Source organism: Chiroxiphia lanceolata, chromosome 18 (genome assembly GCF_009829145.1).
Source record: "Chiroxiphia lanceolata isolate bChiLan1 chromosome 18, bChiLan1.pri, whole genome shotgun sequence".
In the NCBI taxonomy this organism is placed as follows: Eukaryota; Metazoa; Chordata; class Aves; order Passeriformes; family Pipridae; genus Chiroxiphia; species Chiroxiphia lanceolata.
The window spans coordinates 11,175,434-11,192,593 of record NC_045654.1 but is presented as its reverse complement, the minus strand read 5'-3'; the positions used below and the strand labels follow the sequence as shown (position 1 = coordinate 11,192,593).

The following is a 17,160-nucleotide window of genomic DNA, read 5'->3' as shown; positions in this document are numbered from 1 at the left end:
GGAAGTCCATTCTTGCAATATTATAAGGAAGTGGATGTTGAATCAAGCATAGTGACAACCCCAGTAAATCAGAATGATTTCTACATCTCAGGTCTGTATTGTTAATTTAACAGGATTGATAAAATTACATTCTGTCCTTTAAAAACAAATAGACAAAGCATAAAAACCTGTCAGCTGAAGGGAAGAAAATGTTAATTGCTAACACTTGCAAAAAGAAATATTTTAGTTTTGTCTTCACTAGCTTCGAAACGGGCATAAAATGTTGACACACATTTCCAGTGACAAAGGAAGATTTCAGATTCACTATAACCTCATGAATAACCTCACAACTGAGGTGCAGTTACCTCCAGAATTGCAGCAGACATCCCTTCTGAAATGGAGCTGTTCACCAGGGCAAAGCACCTTTTCACAGCAGCGTGGAGATCATCCTGTGGCAGCTCCTGTAACAAATGGACTCCAGGTGCCCTGGAAACCAAACCAAACCCCTCCTGAGAACGGGCTCTGACAGTCTGGTACTCACACAGCGAGCTGTGTGTGTTCATTTGGACAGACACGATTTTAAAAGCTGGGCAGCCAACTGCTTCCCTTCAGCAAACAGAAGGTTTAATATTAACTTCTTACCTTTTGACTTTTTCCTTAACTTCCCTTGTAAAAAGCGGATCCACCTAGAAAGGAGCACACACGGAGGAACACGGCACCATGTTAAACACTGGCTTTGAAATCCCCGGAAAAGGAAAAATAAATTCTAGCACATCTTTTAACTCAGATATTTAAAGGGGTGAACGTGCCGAGGTTTAAAATCACACCACAGACCTGTAGCTGGGTGGTTACATTTGAGGCTTCAAAGCCACTCTCTGGTGAGTGATTGACACGTGGAATGTCCAGCCCAGGATTGACACCTCCCCTCTGCACCTTTGGGTGACTCCTCAGCTCATCTTTGGGCTGCTGCTGGCAGGGAGGGTCTGTCTGTCTGTCTGTCTCCCCTGACATCCCTCTGGCTGCTGTTCCAACCAGAGCTGGATTTCTTTAACAGGAATGACTGTTCTCAGATGACTGACAACTCACTGATGTGCCAAGTGACTGTCCCACTGTGCATGGAGTAAGAAATGAGAGGAAAGGAAGGAACCTTCCAGGCTTTAGTTAACTCAGGAAGCAATCTGGATGTAAACTGAGACAACGTTATAACAATAAATGCTACGCCCTGACAGAAACAGTTGTTTGGAAACTAATGAACACTGAATTCTAAAACACAGTAAAACATTAAAAAGTTGTCTAAGCTGGGCAATTAACTCCAGTAGGTTTATTTACAAAGCTTAACTACGTCTGCTATTTTCATTTAACATGATTAAAAGAAACAAACAGAACTTGAAAATCCTTAAGTAGACATGAAGAAGGAAACTAGACTTTATTAAGGCTGACTGATTATATTAGAGTAATATATGTTAGCTTGCAGCAGTTGTAAGACTGGAAACAATGACTTTTTTTTAAATGTATGTTAATATTTTGGGTTTGGTTGATTTTTTTTTTCCAGATTATGAGACAGACAGCACTCACAAAGCATTTTAGAAAACTCTTTTGGTAAAAAGCCAGAATTTATTTTATAACTATGATTGTGTATTTTGAACATGAGATTAAGTATTTCAAGAAAACAGGGCTTCATAAATTAAAAAATTCAAGGTAATCATTTGCACTAAGGAATGATTTCCCATTGAATACAAAAAATAAAAGGCTTGCATAACAGCTTCAAAAAGTATTTTTGGTAACAGCAGGGGGAAAAACTCAAGTGCCCTTTCCTGAAGCTCTACCTGATCCTGGCAGCAGAGTATGGATCTGTAGATGCACAGAGTAAACCAGTATGTCCTGTCACAGGTTCCTTGGATATTTCATAGTGAACTTCACAATTGCTATTTCTATCTAAATATATTTTCAGCTTTTCCCCCAAAGTACCATTTTGATGCTGAGTTCCTCTCATGAGGAACTCCACTCTATTTCCATTAAAATCGATGGAGCACTTGCAAGTGACTTGAGGAGCAGTGGGATTTGGTCTTTTGTTCTTGTACCTTTAGAAGGATCAGAAAAACTACAGCCTGTGACTCATAAAATTTGTATGACATTAATTCCTATTCTGTCTCCTTCAGTGGAAGCCAAGAAGTTGCCATCTGCCTCACAGACAGAGCAATCCTTTAAGCTGTATTCTTCTATTGGTAAATATTCCAAGAATCCTGGCCTGAGTATGAGAATTCAGTTAAAATATGACTTTCAGGACGGGTGTAGCGACGACTTGGAGAAGTGATCCCCCTGAGCTGCATTTAGGAATTTGAGGGGGCACAGTTACCTAACCACAGGCTCAATATAGCAGCAATTAGATACAACATAAGCTGTTCAGCAAGTTGGAAAAGCACTCAGAAGATGTGAACACTTTCCAAAGCCAAGTGGCTATGGCAGGATGCCGAGGAACTCAGCACAGGCTCTGAAAAAGCTACTGAAAAGAATTTTATTTCCACCCAGTTTGTCTCCATCATCCATTTTTTTCTACAGGGAGCGTTTGTTGCCACATTTTATTTTGTCAGCAGGCAAACATGATCATCAGTTACCTATAGCATTTGTTAAAACATCATCCATCCAGAGGCACAGCCTTCAAAGAGCTGCAAATTTCATCAGTTTATCAGAGATCAGAGGAAAGCAGCTCCCGTTGTACGAGCAGTTCCCATCAGAACAGATGAGATGAGATGACACGTGGAAAGGGAGTGGGCACACAGCAGGAAACCACACTGAACAGGTCCAGATATGCCAGTAAGGAAGTTTTACTCTGCTGACAGGCAAAGAAACATCTGAGGTGTGTTTGACAGTGCAGGAAGTCCCAGATCAAAGGCTGCACGAAGATGAAGGGGCCTCTTAAGCACAGAGCCTCCCACGATCAAAACCTAGCAAATCTTTTATAAATACACAACATTAAAATGCTGCCATATAAAAATTAGCTCAGACAGAAATAATGGACCAGGAACATCTTCATTATAATGCTGGGACTCTAGGCTTTGAAGGCAAAACCAGGTCTTAGTACATTGAAAGTTCTGTCAGAATATTGCCCAGAGTAGTAAGAGTGAAGAGCTTGAGGAACCTGTAACATATTCAAGACAGAGAGGAAGGATTTGCTCAGTTTCTTGGGTTTGTGAGGTTTTGGCAACATCACTGGGCAAGGAATCACCTTTTCTCACAGCAGCAGGTGACCCCACACTACAATGTTTATCTGATTGATTGTTGAAAAGGCTCAAAAAGACCAAGCTTCCCCTAGAACTGCAAACACAACCTGCCTGCAGCAAATGCACCTTTAAAAACAGCACATCCTTGTGAACACCCTAAACACAGCCATTCTACATCATCTTTTCCCTATACTAAATGCTTCAGGAAATTCAGTGTCTTCTGGCTTAATGTGTATTTTGCAATTTGGAACGATTGACAAGTTGCAAAAAAACCAGGGTTTTAATTCAGCCAAAACAATTTGGCAACTAGGACCTAAATTAACAAAACTTCAGGTCTAAAAGAAAAATAAATAACCTTTTTAAGAAATACTGGAACAGCTCATTTTACCATTTCTAACAAAGGGTTAGAAGAGTTGTCAGCTAAATGGTAGCATTAGCTCTTACCTGCTAAAAAATGTCTCAGTCAGTAGGACACTTATTCAGGATGGAGCCAGCAGAATTTCTTATTCCTCAGCAGGATAAGGAATTTGAAATTATAACTTTGTCTCCTGTCTGATCTTCCTAATTACTGTGCTCTAGGATACTCTGGAGCAGGGAATTAGACTTTCTCTAGTGGCTTAGTTTAGTTAACAGCTGTTTTATTTTAAAACCAGCCCAGAGAACATACAGTAGGTTGAGATGGGCTACATCCCTCCATCTGTGGAGGCACTTATTCACCTAAAACTGCCACAACAGGCATGGAAACAAGTTGGACAGAAGAAAAATAGCTATCAGTGGAAAAGAGTATCATTGCAAACACAGCAATGTTCTGTATATCTACAAGGATGGCTAAGAAATAGGCAGAGAGGGCTCTGAACACAAGTTTTGTGGCCTTAACTTTCTTCAAAGTTTCATAAGCTCCTATTCTTGGAATACAGAGCTGCTGAAAATTAGCTACTGTTCCAAAATTCAGTATAGAAACGAACAAAAGGAAAACTGGAAGTGAAGACAAATGCTAAAAATTTTACATTACACAGGACCCAACTCTGCAACATTACCTGGATTGCACTGTTGGAGACAATCATGCATAGAAAATACAGGAAATAATATATAATCTTATGGAAGCAAATATATAATCTTATGGAAGCAAGGCAGAAAATAGTATGTGGGCCTTTGTTCTTTCTGTTCTTAATTAATATAATCTTAATGTGTGGTTTTTTTAATATTCACAATAAAGATTATATGCTTCATAGATAATGGCACTGATTTTCTTAAGGTTTCTGTGGTTTGAGAAGTAACATGAATAGGAAAAGTACAGCTAAATACCAATAGAGCTGAGAAGTATTTTCATCTTTTAGCAATATTTTAGCACTATGGGAGAAATATGTTTTAAAATGTTTTAAGGAGGTTCAGTCCTTGCCTGTGCACTGCCACAGGGTTATTTCTGGTAGCTTCCTGTAAAGACATCAGCTTATGGAAAAGTGAAGCAAATTTAAAAAGACGACTAAAATGTTTAAAATCCTCACTGGAGGCAGCAAGTGCATCTTTGGATTCTAAAGCACAGCTTCATTACACCTGCTCTAGATTTGCCTTCCACACCAGTTCACTCCCAAATCATTTTGTGTATTAGAGTGGAAAAAAAAGCAGAGAAAACAAAAAGATAAAAACATCTTTTAAGAATAAAATCCTAAGTCTCAAAATTTACAAAGAATAAAACTGGATGAGAAAACAGAAAAACAGTCCTTATTCACCCATTCAAAGTCTATTTATTTTCTTATCAAACAAACAGCCTAAAAGTTTTCAGGCTCATGTGAATCAGAGATGAGACTGATACAGAGAGAACACATTACCCAGATGAAACAGTGAAGCTTTTAGTACCCTTGGAGCATCACTGAGAGTTTGTTTCATGTGACACAGATGCCTCCTCAGACCTTTTCCACTGGTTAAATGATGGCTACAGGCTGCCTTTTCAAGCACTGATTTCCTTCTCAAAGGTCCTGCAATTAGTTTTGTAAGAGCATAAAGCAAACTTGTTGCCCTTGACACAGGCAACATACCAGAAGCAGAAGAAGCAGGACAGAGATTATTCTGAGATGTGGATGTATTAAGAACAGCTCAGCTCACCCCAGTCTTTAGTGCACTGAGATTCCACCAGTTTTATTTGTCAGCTCTGTCCTCGCTGTTGGGTGTCAGACAGAACCCAAACATCACTTTGTACCTGCTGACAACTGTTAATTGTGTTTGAATTGAGACTGCCAGAAATGGCATCAAAGTCTAGGTGGAACGGCCCAAAGACCAATTCTCCACGTGAAGGAAAGATGTAAGAACAGGGATAACGAGCACCTGAATCACCTGCACAGAAATAAACCCCCTCATTAGCAATGCCTGAGAAAAAAATTCTTCTAGGTGGCAACTACTGCCTTTCAAAATATTTGATAGGCTCACTTATAAATTATTGACACTGAAATAGGCATTTCTAATATTTTATTTGCAGAAGTACGCATTTTTAGTGTCTAAAATCCCACAGGTATGAAAACAGAAGCCAATGTCAGAATCCAAATATTTTGATACTCTCTATTTTCAGAACTTCTTTCTGCAATCAAACACTAAATGTTTTGTTGCAACAGTCTCAGAGACCATAATAGATTATTGCCACCATCAAGTCATTCGGGCACTGGAATTGCTTCCACTTCCAGAGTTTAGATCTTTTGTGAGCTGCTAAATTTGCACCTTCTTATCTCCACGAAAGTTACAAGTCCTCTGACTTAGGTTCACTTTGGAAAGAATTATTGGGATATCTCAGATGCAAGTAAATGGAAGTATTTAGAAATAAGCATAGAAGCAAAACAAAAATTACAATGACAACTTACTGCAGGTCCAATAATGCCCAGATGGACACTGGGATCCTTTCTGTGCCAATCTAAAACAGAAGAGCAACAATGTTTTTATCAATCCAAATTATTACTTTTTTAATTTAATTAATTATTTCTCTGCTATCACTGTAAATAGCTGCATGAATAAAGAAGAATTGGGCAAATATTGTATTACTACTGAAAAGACTGAACATGCACCAGATTTCATGCTCAGCCCTCACATACTCCTCATAATTCAAATATTAGCATATCTGAAAGTTACTATTTAGCCTTTCTGCTTTATGTGATCTCTTATGACTCAAGGGTTATTTAACTAAAGTCAGATATTAATTTTGAATCACTCAAGAGAACAATGCTCTGTATAATGCAGTGATTCTGGCCACTAAGCCAAACTTATTTGAATTTTTTCCTATGTAAAGGAACAAGTGGAAGTAACTGCAATTATATGAACTACTCAATTATATATGAACAAGAGAAATCTGCTGCCCTTTCAACACCAATTACTTGAATAAACTACATTTGTTACTCAGCATCACAAGATTTTAAAGGTTTATAAAAGTAAGTTGAATAATGCAGGTTAAATTTCCAACTTGGAACACTTGAACTGTTTACAGACCCAAACAGAACCTGGCAAAACTTTCCCTTATGTGAGTCTGAGAAAAATTCTGACCAGTTTATAGTGATGAGCCAGGACAATGGGTGGTACAATGTGTTTGCAACTTCAATAACATTAATTAGCACACATGCAAATCAATGTAACAGCCACAGGACAGCAAGATAAAAAAAGTTATTTTGAAGCAGGTGATCTTTTCTTTTGTCTCCCATCAATATTGTACGTAACAGCAAAACAGTTCTCTCAGCAAATAAAACCATCAGATATTGCTTTGATTTCAATGCTCTGTTATTCCCAGCAGGATGGGAAAGACAGCAGCACAGAAATAATGTGCTGAACAGATCAATGGTTACACAAGAATTTCTTTTTTTTTCAAATGTAAATATATCATGAAGTTTTCTGCAATGAATAAACCAGCTCAGACTTACAAACATAAAAGAAATGCATCTGAATTCAGTGACAAAACAAAACAGGATATTCAAATAGCCAGCACTTACCAGAAAAAACTTCTACTAAATAGAGAGGGTCTTTTACTCTTCGAAGTCCACATATCAAAAGAAACAGATGTAAACAGTCTGTATCTGCAGGAATGTCTGCAACAAATAATTTTAAAAGTCTAAATGCAGATAAAAAAGCTGAACACTCCAAACTGTTCCATGAATGAGCACATAACAGTGAATGAGCAGAAACGGGAGGGATTCTGAAAAATTGCCATTATTGTTCCCTCTGGTTCTTGCTCTTGCATCAGTCCTCAAATCATCCCAATGGAGAACATAATTTTATAGGGAGTTTATTTCCAGAGGCAAGGAATGTGCAGGACTTGGAGAAAAATCTGCTGGCTGGTATTCCTGGACACCAAATCCCAGCTTTGACTGACCTGGCAACTAAACAACTCTCTGTGTTTCTCAATAGTTCTACCCATAAGTAAAATAAATGTGCATCCATATAATAACTCACCTCCTATTTCAAAGAGATTGTGAGGTTTAGGTAATCAATGGCTGTAGGGCTTAGAGCTCTGGATCCTGTTAAAGATCAGGAAATGTCCCATAGTTCTCCATCCCCAATATGTCAGCACTGCTACAGAATAGTTAACTAGAAGTTAAATTATTGCAAAGCATTTATTTTTAACTGATTGCTAAGACAAAAATGAAAAGATAACTTGGGGGGAAAAAAAAACCTCAACACGGGAGCTTTCAACATTGAAAAATCTCCCTTGCAAACACACAGCAACAACTCCCAAAATAATTGTGTAGGCTATATTAGAAAAGGAAGATCTGATGTATGACATTGCAGTTGCCACTGGCTCTATGACAGCACAATTAATTTAGAAGCTACTTCTGCAGAAGGGTCACTATGTGATGAACTTTGGTAAAATGTGTTTATGATAAAACAACATAATTCAAAAATTGCTGAATGAACAGAAATAACCACAACATAATTTAATGAACACTAGAGGGGCTGAAATGTTCATATTTGATTTATTGTACCGAACAAATCAGTTTGCTGTCCTTCAGTTCACCTACTCACTGAGCTCATGGCAAGGATGGGAGACTTGTATCACCCAACACAGGCAGTTCTTCAAGGAGCATCAGGGCTCTGTTTGCATGGTCAGAAAGCTACTGCTTTTAAAATTAAAATCCAGTTTAGGAACATTTAAATTCTCCCTGTCACAGTCCTGTTCATTACTGAGTCTGCTTCATTCAACTTAAATAACTTGAATTGTCAAAAGTGTCTGCAGCAGACATGGTAAATAACATTTTACAGGTTATTGGACCAAGAAATAATTTGTAATTTATAATACACAAACATTTGGATTGAAAAAGCCATTCTTCTGGTGCAATGGGCCATTAATACTGTTTGGTTTTAAGACATGCAGCAGTGGTTTCAATTTATGACATAAACTCACACAAAACAAATTACTAAAAAGTGTTAGCAAAATTCAGACTGCATTTTAACTATCCATAAGGCACAAATCTTCATTTGAAATTATGAACTCCCATCTGCTGGTGTTGAACTCTGGTTATTTAGGAATAAAACTTAAAGCTAATGCTGGAAGCTCAGTCAGACAGGAGTGAGAAACCAGATCTTCCTGTTGTCACATAGAGACATGGGATTATTTTACTCTCCAAATAACTGCTCCTTTTTATCTCAACATCTCTTTGTTTCTGTCTTAAAGCTTTCAGCCTTTTAATTTTATGAGATAAGGGTTTAAAGCCCTAATAGACCAGTTCTGTGCAATCCTGACTGCCATTCTGCCCCTGTATGAAAACCTTCACCCAAAAGAGAAACAGGACACTGGCCCCACAGGCATTCAGATTTTTCCATTCCATTCCTGTGCCATTCAAAGGTACTCCTCATCAATAACAGTCTAATTTCACGACTGATATTACCTAAAATAATATTTATTAATGCAAGTAGCTCACTCAATTGACCTCTGTTATTTTGAAAAGGCATTCACCACTCTCACAGCAGAGTATCCCCTTCATGATGCAATTTTACAAGCCTTACTTGTCTATCAGGAAATTTTATGCACTTTTCTCTGAAATAGCATCTCTTGGGTACACTGGACTCCAGACTGGATCCTACAAGGCATTTCTAAAAATTGTCATAAAAGGGCTAGTCAAAAAGGATTTGCCTCTGCCATTCAATGTAGAGAAGTGAGAACCTGCTGTAGTTTTATTTCATTGTCTGCTGTAAGTCTTAGCCATTTTTGCAGGCAGACTTTCCCCACTCAATCCACTCAAAGCACATAAACCATCCCTGAGAAGGCTGTATTACCTGCTTACAGTGCTGGGAGTTTGCTCATTCTCTGCCTATTTAAGATCAAACCTCAGCAGCACTTGTGTAACTTGTTTACTTTCTGGTTAAATTCTCACATCAAGCTGCATTGGTGTTTCTTCCCACCTGTGGCTTTCTCAAGCCTTGCTCCCAACCCTGCTGGGGAAAAAAACCCCAACAAACAGCCATTTGTGCAAGTCTGAAATCACTTTGGTACATTTTGTCCTCTCAAAAACACTGAATAGGGGAACATATGAAGAGAAGAAGTGCAATAGGTGCCTTTACCAGCTACAGCCATCAGCTGGGTGAAAACTGGTTTTTGAAACAAGACATTTTTATGTCTTCCTTGAGCTTGAACAAGCCTTTCAGTACGTGACTTTGTGCTATCATTCTGCCTTTTGCAGATAGGCTGCTTAATCTGGAACAAGATACTACCACCTTGTGTGATTCTGACATGGAAGCACATCAATATGGCACAATCTACTGATGTGCTCTTTTGATACATCCACTGCCTGGTTTGACTGACAGGTGAACACCCAAAAAACAAACAGATCTTTGTGTCTGTTTCTCCCCGTTTCTGTTAGTGATACAAAAGCCAAGATTTCCAACAGCACGCTGTGTTTCATTATCTCTTCCCTCATGTACCTTTCTGTTTGCTTAACAAAGAAACACAAAATGGAAAGATTTCTGCATAATCCCTGGTTTAAAAAAAGAAAGAAAAAAAAAGGCAAAAAGACTGCATGGTAGATGTTTTCCAGCCATCCTTCAGAATCACTCTACACTAAATGCAAGTAAAACCCTGCCACCCTAATCAACATCTCTGTCAGTGTCAAAAATAGCTGTTTAAAGTCAGTAGGAGATGCTCCTTTAAACGTGTTGTCAGTGTTTGTCTGCGGTCTGATTTTTTACATTGGCTTCAGCTCTAAAAACCAGCCACAGCAAGGCTTGAGCCTGCTTAGCAGGTCACCAGTTTAGCAGGATGGGAGAGGTCAAAAAAGAACAGTGATTGATAGGAGTGTTCAGACTCATTCCTCTCCTGTGCTGTCCCTGTTTGTCCCACAGGACCACGGGGATGGCCCAAAGGAACCGCAGGAGACGAAACGACAGCGACCGACGTGGAGCTCCCACGGTCAGGCAGCTCCTGCCCCACGGGGGGCCAGAGGTGGTGTCCTGCTGCTCAAAATTGAAACACAGCAACCCAGCCCTGGCTCTGAAAATTTCAGAGTGCAATTGCATGACCAAAGGGTGTCCAACTGCTGTGCCAGTGGGTTTGTTGACAGCGCATAAAATATATTGGCTGGCAGATGAAATGTGATTAATACTCGGGATTCATGTTCTCCTGCTGACACTGATTCTGAGTCATGGTGTGGCCTAGAGAAAGTTTGTCAAATCTAGACTTATCCATCCAGACTTACCCATTCACCTGCAAGCAGGTTTAATAATTGCTTGACATAAAGCAGTGAGACTGGGTTTAACTCTTGGGAAGCTGTTCTGATGCAAGACAGAGCGAGAGAACGGAGTACATCAAAAGTGGAAAACAGGAAAACATTTTCATAATGCAACTGTTTGTCACAGCAACTATTTCACACAGAATCATGGAATCATTTAGGTTGGAAAAGCCCTCTAAGACCACTGAGTCCAACCATTAACCCAGCACTGCCAAGCCCACCACTAGACCCTGTCCCCAAGAGCCACATCTACACATCTTTTAAATACCTCCAGGGATTGTCACTCCACCACTGCCCTGGGCAGCCTGTTTCAGGGCTTGACAGCCCTTTTTGTGAAGAAGTTTTTCCTTGTATCCAACCTAAACCTCCCCTGGCACAACTTGAGGCCATTTCCTCTTGTCCTATCGTTTGTTACTTGGCAGAATAGAATTATAACACTCTATGATAGTTTACACTTTGGCCATTTTAAACACTTGCACTTAGATGCCAGGATAGCAAAACATGAACACAGACAGCTAACACAAAAGCCTAAATAATTTCTGAAGCATGAGGAAGAACACTGTTTTCCTAAGAAAGGCAAGAATAAGTACAAGTGTTATCTAAACAGATTTTGCAAGAGTAGATTCATTTAACTCCATCCCTTCAGGTCCCATCGGGAAAAAAATGTAGTAGTCACAGATGTACAATAAAAATAAATGTCTTCCTGCAAATCTTTAATCTTACTGAAAGCTACAGGCCTCTAAGTGAATGAGTAATATCAAGCATTAGCTTGCTGAGAGGTAAAGAAGCAGATTTAAAAATTAATTTTCCAACCCCTGATTTCGAGTTCACTGTTGTGTTCTGTGGACCTTCAGAGAGCAACATCAAGTCCATATTATCTGGGCTTAGTCATCCATTTTTGGTTTGGGTCAGAAACAAAATCTAAGCCATGATGAGATGGTGAGGGTAAACACCCTTTCTCATTTTCCTGTCTGTTCACTTTGAACCACAGCAGGTCTCTTACTCCTCTTGAAAATATTTCATTTATCCAACTCCTGAGCATCTGAAAGTATTGACTGATCTCCTAGAAAAGGAAATCCACAGGTTTATTGCTGAGATTTCAGTCTCTAAGATGGTGATTTTATTTTCTTGAGTTTGAAACACGGATAAACTTGTCCAACTCTGGCATGAATCTTTGATACTCTAAATCTTTCAATTGGTAGCTTTTTCTGAAGTTCATCTCCCTACACACAGCAGAAATACCATGTATTAGCTCTTTTAGTCTCTTGGCACCAAGGGTTTGATTTTGTATCTCTTTCATGAGTCAAATATTAGAACCAAGCCAAGTTTTCCAGCTTGTTTGACATGGTGCTGTCCCACTGCAGTAGAGCTTTGACAGGCTCTCTTGCTTTATATTGACTCTGAAGTTTAATTGAAGTCACTGATGGCACAGAGGTTTGACAATTATTAGCCCAATAAGTCCTTATTTCAGCAACATACTCTACCACCTGCAGATCTCAAACATTTATTACCGTGTCATGAAGTTGAGCTTTTATTTTACAAAGCCATTTGTTTCTCAGAAACTAAGGGGAAGTGGAGGCAATAACTTTATCTGAAGTGTTTACACTGCTATTCACAGTCAATAGTGAATAATTGCTAGAGTAGCTGATATGTTTGTGAAGACAGGAGAAATTAAATGAACCTGTAAACTTCCAGGGGCAAGCTACTAATCCAGAAAAATTAGACTGCAGAATTCTCAAATCAATCCTTTTTTTCCCATTTCTCATTATTTCTAACAGATCAGACAACAAAAAAGCTCTATGGTTTCAGATCAGATAGGGAACCCAGTTCATGGTTGCTATCATGTAATTTTTTATATGGTCAGCTACATATCTGCACAAACTTTTACTATATAGTTTTTCTTATGTGGGTCTTTCTTTCCAGGACAGCTTTAGGAAAATATAATGCCTCTGTCTGGTCATGGCAGGTTATGTAAACTTTTCCAGCTCTGAAAATAGCTGTGCTATGAAACAGAAATTACAAGAGAGCAGAAAAATCAAACTACAAGAGCATGTTGCATATTGTATTTGATGCTGCAATCAGCATGTGATTCCATGATTTTGTGTCACCTTCTATGAAACCAGCTTTAAGTCTTATCTGTTGGGTAAATGGGCTTTCTCAGTTCATTAGTTTGGAATTCTTAGTTATCCACATCTTCTAAGTGTTTATCAGGGTCTACAGCTTCCAAGCTTCAGCCACATTCCACTGAAATCAAAAGGAGCTTTTCATCCCAGAATGATGCCATCAAGCCTGTCTCTGATCTCAGGCAGCTCTGCTCCATCCTTGAGCTGAGCTGTTGGAGAAGATCAGCCTCAGGTTTCACATTTTCTTAGACTCTCCTGTCATTTTCTGTCAATCAATTTACAGCAAAGGCCTGAAATTTCCTTGGCTCTCTCAAGTCTATAGATAGGCTTCTAAAATTGCCATCAACCTGATTATGCTGCATAGAGACTCCTGTATTGTAAGGTCAGAGAAAAACATTTTGATCATCCGGTCTGATCTCTGGACTGACACAGGCAGTAATACTTCCTTAAATAGCCTGAGGTACTAAATATACTGAAAATGTTGTTTTCTTGAAGTCTGTGTTGAAGTCTGCACTTGGTGCAGCTTTTTGGTTTGACTACTGCTGCTTGCAGTCTCTCCTCAACATAAGCTGTGACACTGACCACTAACCAGTGTCAATTAAATATAAAAGCCTTTATTTTTTGTAGGTTTAGCCAATAAATGTCAGTAACCAGCCACTGAAAATACTGCAGCTAACAGATGGAAACTAACACAACACCAGCATCACCTCTACAGCTCTACTGCTGAGATTATGAAAAAAATACTAATCCTATGATTTTTGTACTGAGATTGTTCTGCACCTGTAATAAATGAAAAAAAACCCCTTCCACAGCACTGTTTCCATTTGTATGAGGCAACTGCTCTTTATGCTATACCCAGACTATCAAATGGATTGTACAAAAATCTGGGATTCCTTAGATTTTGGTTCAGTACCAGTCACATTTGGAGGCTGGAAGTGTCCCACTGTAAAATGTATGTGATGCATTCTGCCACTCACTGAAATCTCCCATTAAATTCTTTTTTCCATTGATTTAAAGAGACTGTTTATGTACTGGTGTTATATTTAACACGAGCATATGTTTCCTATGACTGAAAAAAAATCAGTACAAAGAATATTCATAAGAAGTGTGTCCTATGGAAAAAAAGCCTTGAAGGATTCTGAAGAGCCTGTTTCATTTTAAGGAGCAACTTGACAATGGCCTGAACACCAAAGATGTTTAACAGTGATGCCTCAAATGGATTATAATTTCCACTGTAGGGCATGTGCTGTTTCTTTACATTCAGGCCTGGGAATCCTGAATTTGACAGATCTTGAAGGATACTGCTAAAGACACAGGCAAGAGTTATCAGGAGAAATTATCTCCCCCCAGAAAATCATTAAGTGCCTTCAGGTATGGAATAGAACTCCATGAAAAAAGTCTTAAAAAAGAGATCATAAATGCCATGAGCTGAACGAGATTGGACAGTTTTATCTGCATAAAAGCTCGGGATGTTCTCAAATGCACTTCATTGTGCAAGCCCACACTATCAACATCACATTCTTCTGAGCAAAACTGCCTTCTATTTTTGATAGTTTTCTACTGATTGCTCCACGTTTAGTAGAATTTTAAACACTTTGAAACTGCAAATCCCCAGAAAAGCAATTCAGTGGGAAATCCTAATTAGTCCATGGAAAGTGCAAAGGTACAGCCAAAAAAAAATTCTGCTTCCACATGCAATATTAAAAGAAGTGGAAAGTGGAGGCTGCCACCAGAGATGGACACAGAGACAAGGTTGAGAAGATAAATGAGATGAAACAGTCCATAAAACCAATACTGAATAATCTGATGCCAGTTTTCAAGTTATTATTTAAGAGGCACAGATGTTAGAGTCACATTTTAGCTTGCTTTTCATGTACTTTATGAATTATTTTGCACTTCTGCATTAGTACACATTAGGCAAAAAACTGTCTCTAATATATTAGAAATTCACTTTAGGGGGAGCTTCCCCCTCCTCAATCTGTTGACTGCTCATTTAATCATAAAATGGTTGGACAAGAGATCAAATCAACACTAAGGCTGAGCTAGAAAGTGACAAATCATTTCACTTCAGAAAATTATTAATCTTAGTGGCACCGTGCTTGTGTGCTGTGATTTACTGAGAACAAAATACCCTCACACTGCTCAATTTAAAATTGACACTGGCTTTGACTAATGGCACCCAGTTACTGGTGTGATAATGCCATTGACTGGTGAGGATTCATTTGTAACAGAGGGAACAGCTGTACTATCAGAGATCAGATTGATGAATATAATATTGAAACATTTTTACCACAGGAAAATGCCTATAAATTATTCTTTGGGGGGAAAGGCAGCTGAAGCAATTAAAGAATTGCCCAGATCATTAAATTAGGCCATGTGCCTTACACACCATTGCTTTGGTGAGAACAGAGACAGGCTCTAGATCAAGACCAAATTGTAAAACATCAACACATACTTCCCTTTTTCAGCAGTTTGTCACCTCACCTGCTCTTCTGCAAGTGGCATCCCCAGTTTCTATCCCACAGATAAAGCACATCATGCTCAGGTATTGATGCTTTGGTTTAAGTTAACCTTTAAGGGACACTGACCCATATGTTGTGACCATTTTTGGTGCAGTTTAACCCTGGCCAGACCAGAAATTTGGAGGCAGTCTGGGCAGTTTACTGACCAGGTTAATCCTGATTGATAGTCTGCCATTTTTCATATAATTAAGTCCATTCTATTACATAATTAGTTAAACTTTACGTTCTAAGTTTCTGTCGAATAAATACAGTGGACACAGGAAAAAAGTGAGTTTTACCTGCACGTTCTAGAAATCTGTACCAGTCAAATGTTTCACTGGGGGTTGTCTTAATTCCTGTGTTAAAAAAAAAGACAAGTCATATATTTGATGACCCCTGGGTGGCTTCAGGTCTAAGAAAACAGTATTTCTGTCCAGCACACTGAATTCCATCCACAGCTGTTCCCATCCCAACAATGTCAGGTTGCCTGTACAATCCTTCCACGAGCAACAGACTGAAATTCAGCTGAAATTTTTGCACAACCACACAGTACATGAACTTCTTTAGCAACCCAGCCATGCTAAATTTGGCCTTTTAAAATCTACATGTGAGACAACATCATCAGAGGGAGCACATTATTCCCAAACAGATACAGGGCAGGCTGAGACCCAAAGTCCTTAACATAAAAGGTTTAATCTCTAGGTTAATTATTACCTCACAGGAGGCTTAAATACAGACTAAACATGGGCTAAATAGACTTCAGAATTAATTATTTCAACATTAGAGTTTTGAAAAGAATTTTCTTTTCTTTGAAAGTGAAATATGCAAAATGGAACAAATTTTGGAATCCACAGAGAGTTATTTTTAGATAAATAAAATTAGAAGCTGTAGCTTAAGTAATCACATCTAAAATACTGAGCTGAGTGTTCCCTAGACTGATCACTGAATTAATACACTTTGGATTAGACATTGGTTGGGTGTCATTATGTGGGAAACTCAAAGCATTTAAAAGAATTTGGAGTTTCAGAGAATAATTATTCAGCATAAAAACTCCTGTAGACTTTGGAAATAGCTCAGCGTTACCTTAGGTGTCACCTAATCTTTCAATTCCTGCTGTAAGGCATCTGGGAAAGCTTTTTTAAAAGCACCAAATGAGCTGAAAATTTAGGCTGAGACCCAAATACTGCCTCGATATCAACGGCAAAAAGCTCAACTCCAGTGGAGTCAGGACTTCAAACCCCACACCCACTTCAATAAAATATTTCTGGGGCAAAGAAGGCAGACACATAAACATACAGGTACTAAACACGATTCAAATCCATTGAATGCCTTACTCAGCATTTCAAAACTCTCACCTTGAGTTTGGACATATATTTTCTTCCTCGCCTCTGGCTTTAAAGAGAAGGAGAAGAAAAGTAACTTTCACAGTTCAACATAAAATATCTGTTCACACTTCAAAAGACCCAACTAGTATAACAAATACAGGTCAGTGTGATTTTCTTTTGATTATCAAAACTCAAACCAGACTATTAGGAAGATACATTTACGTGAAACCAAAAGCTAAGTCAAGCAATGTAACTTATATTTACAATGAACATTTACAGAGTCAATGAATCAATTTTGCAATTAACACAAGGACCGAGTT

At 38.6% G+C, this 17,160-nt stretch overlaps 1 protein-coding gene across 4 annotated transcripts in view; it reads right to left on the bottom strand.

Annotated features, from left to right (window-relative positions):
- GLT1D1 (glycosyltransferase 1 domain containing 1) overlaps nucleotides 1-17,160 on the bottom strand; it is a 48,923-nt gene that overhangs the window by 13,494 nt on the left and 18,269 nt on the right. For all 4 annotated transcript variants that reach the window (XM_032705607.1, XM_032705606.1, XM_032705609.1 and 1 more), the window contains exons 5-10: nucleotides 16,871-16,907; nucleotides 15,815-15,871; nucleotides 7,163-7,258; nucleotides 6,050-6,099; nucleotides 622-665; nucleotides 345-465 (exon numbers count right to left, since the gene is read on the bottom strand). In XM_032705607.1, the coding sequence (XP_032561498.1) occupies nucleotides 345-465; nucleotides 622-665; nucleotides 6,050-6,099; nucleotides 7,163-7,258; nucleotides 15,815-15,871; nucleotides 16,871-16,907 (405 nt within the window). The remainder of the gene's footprint in view (nucleotides 1-344; nucleotides 466-621; nucleotides 666-6,049; nucleotides 6,100-7,162; nucleotides 7,259-15,814; nucleotides 15,872-16,870; nucleotides 16,908-17,160) is intronic.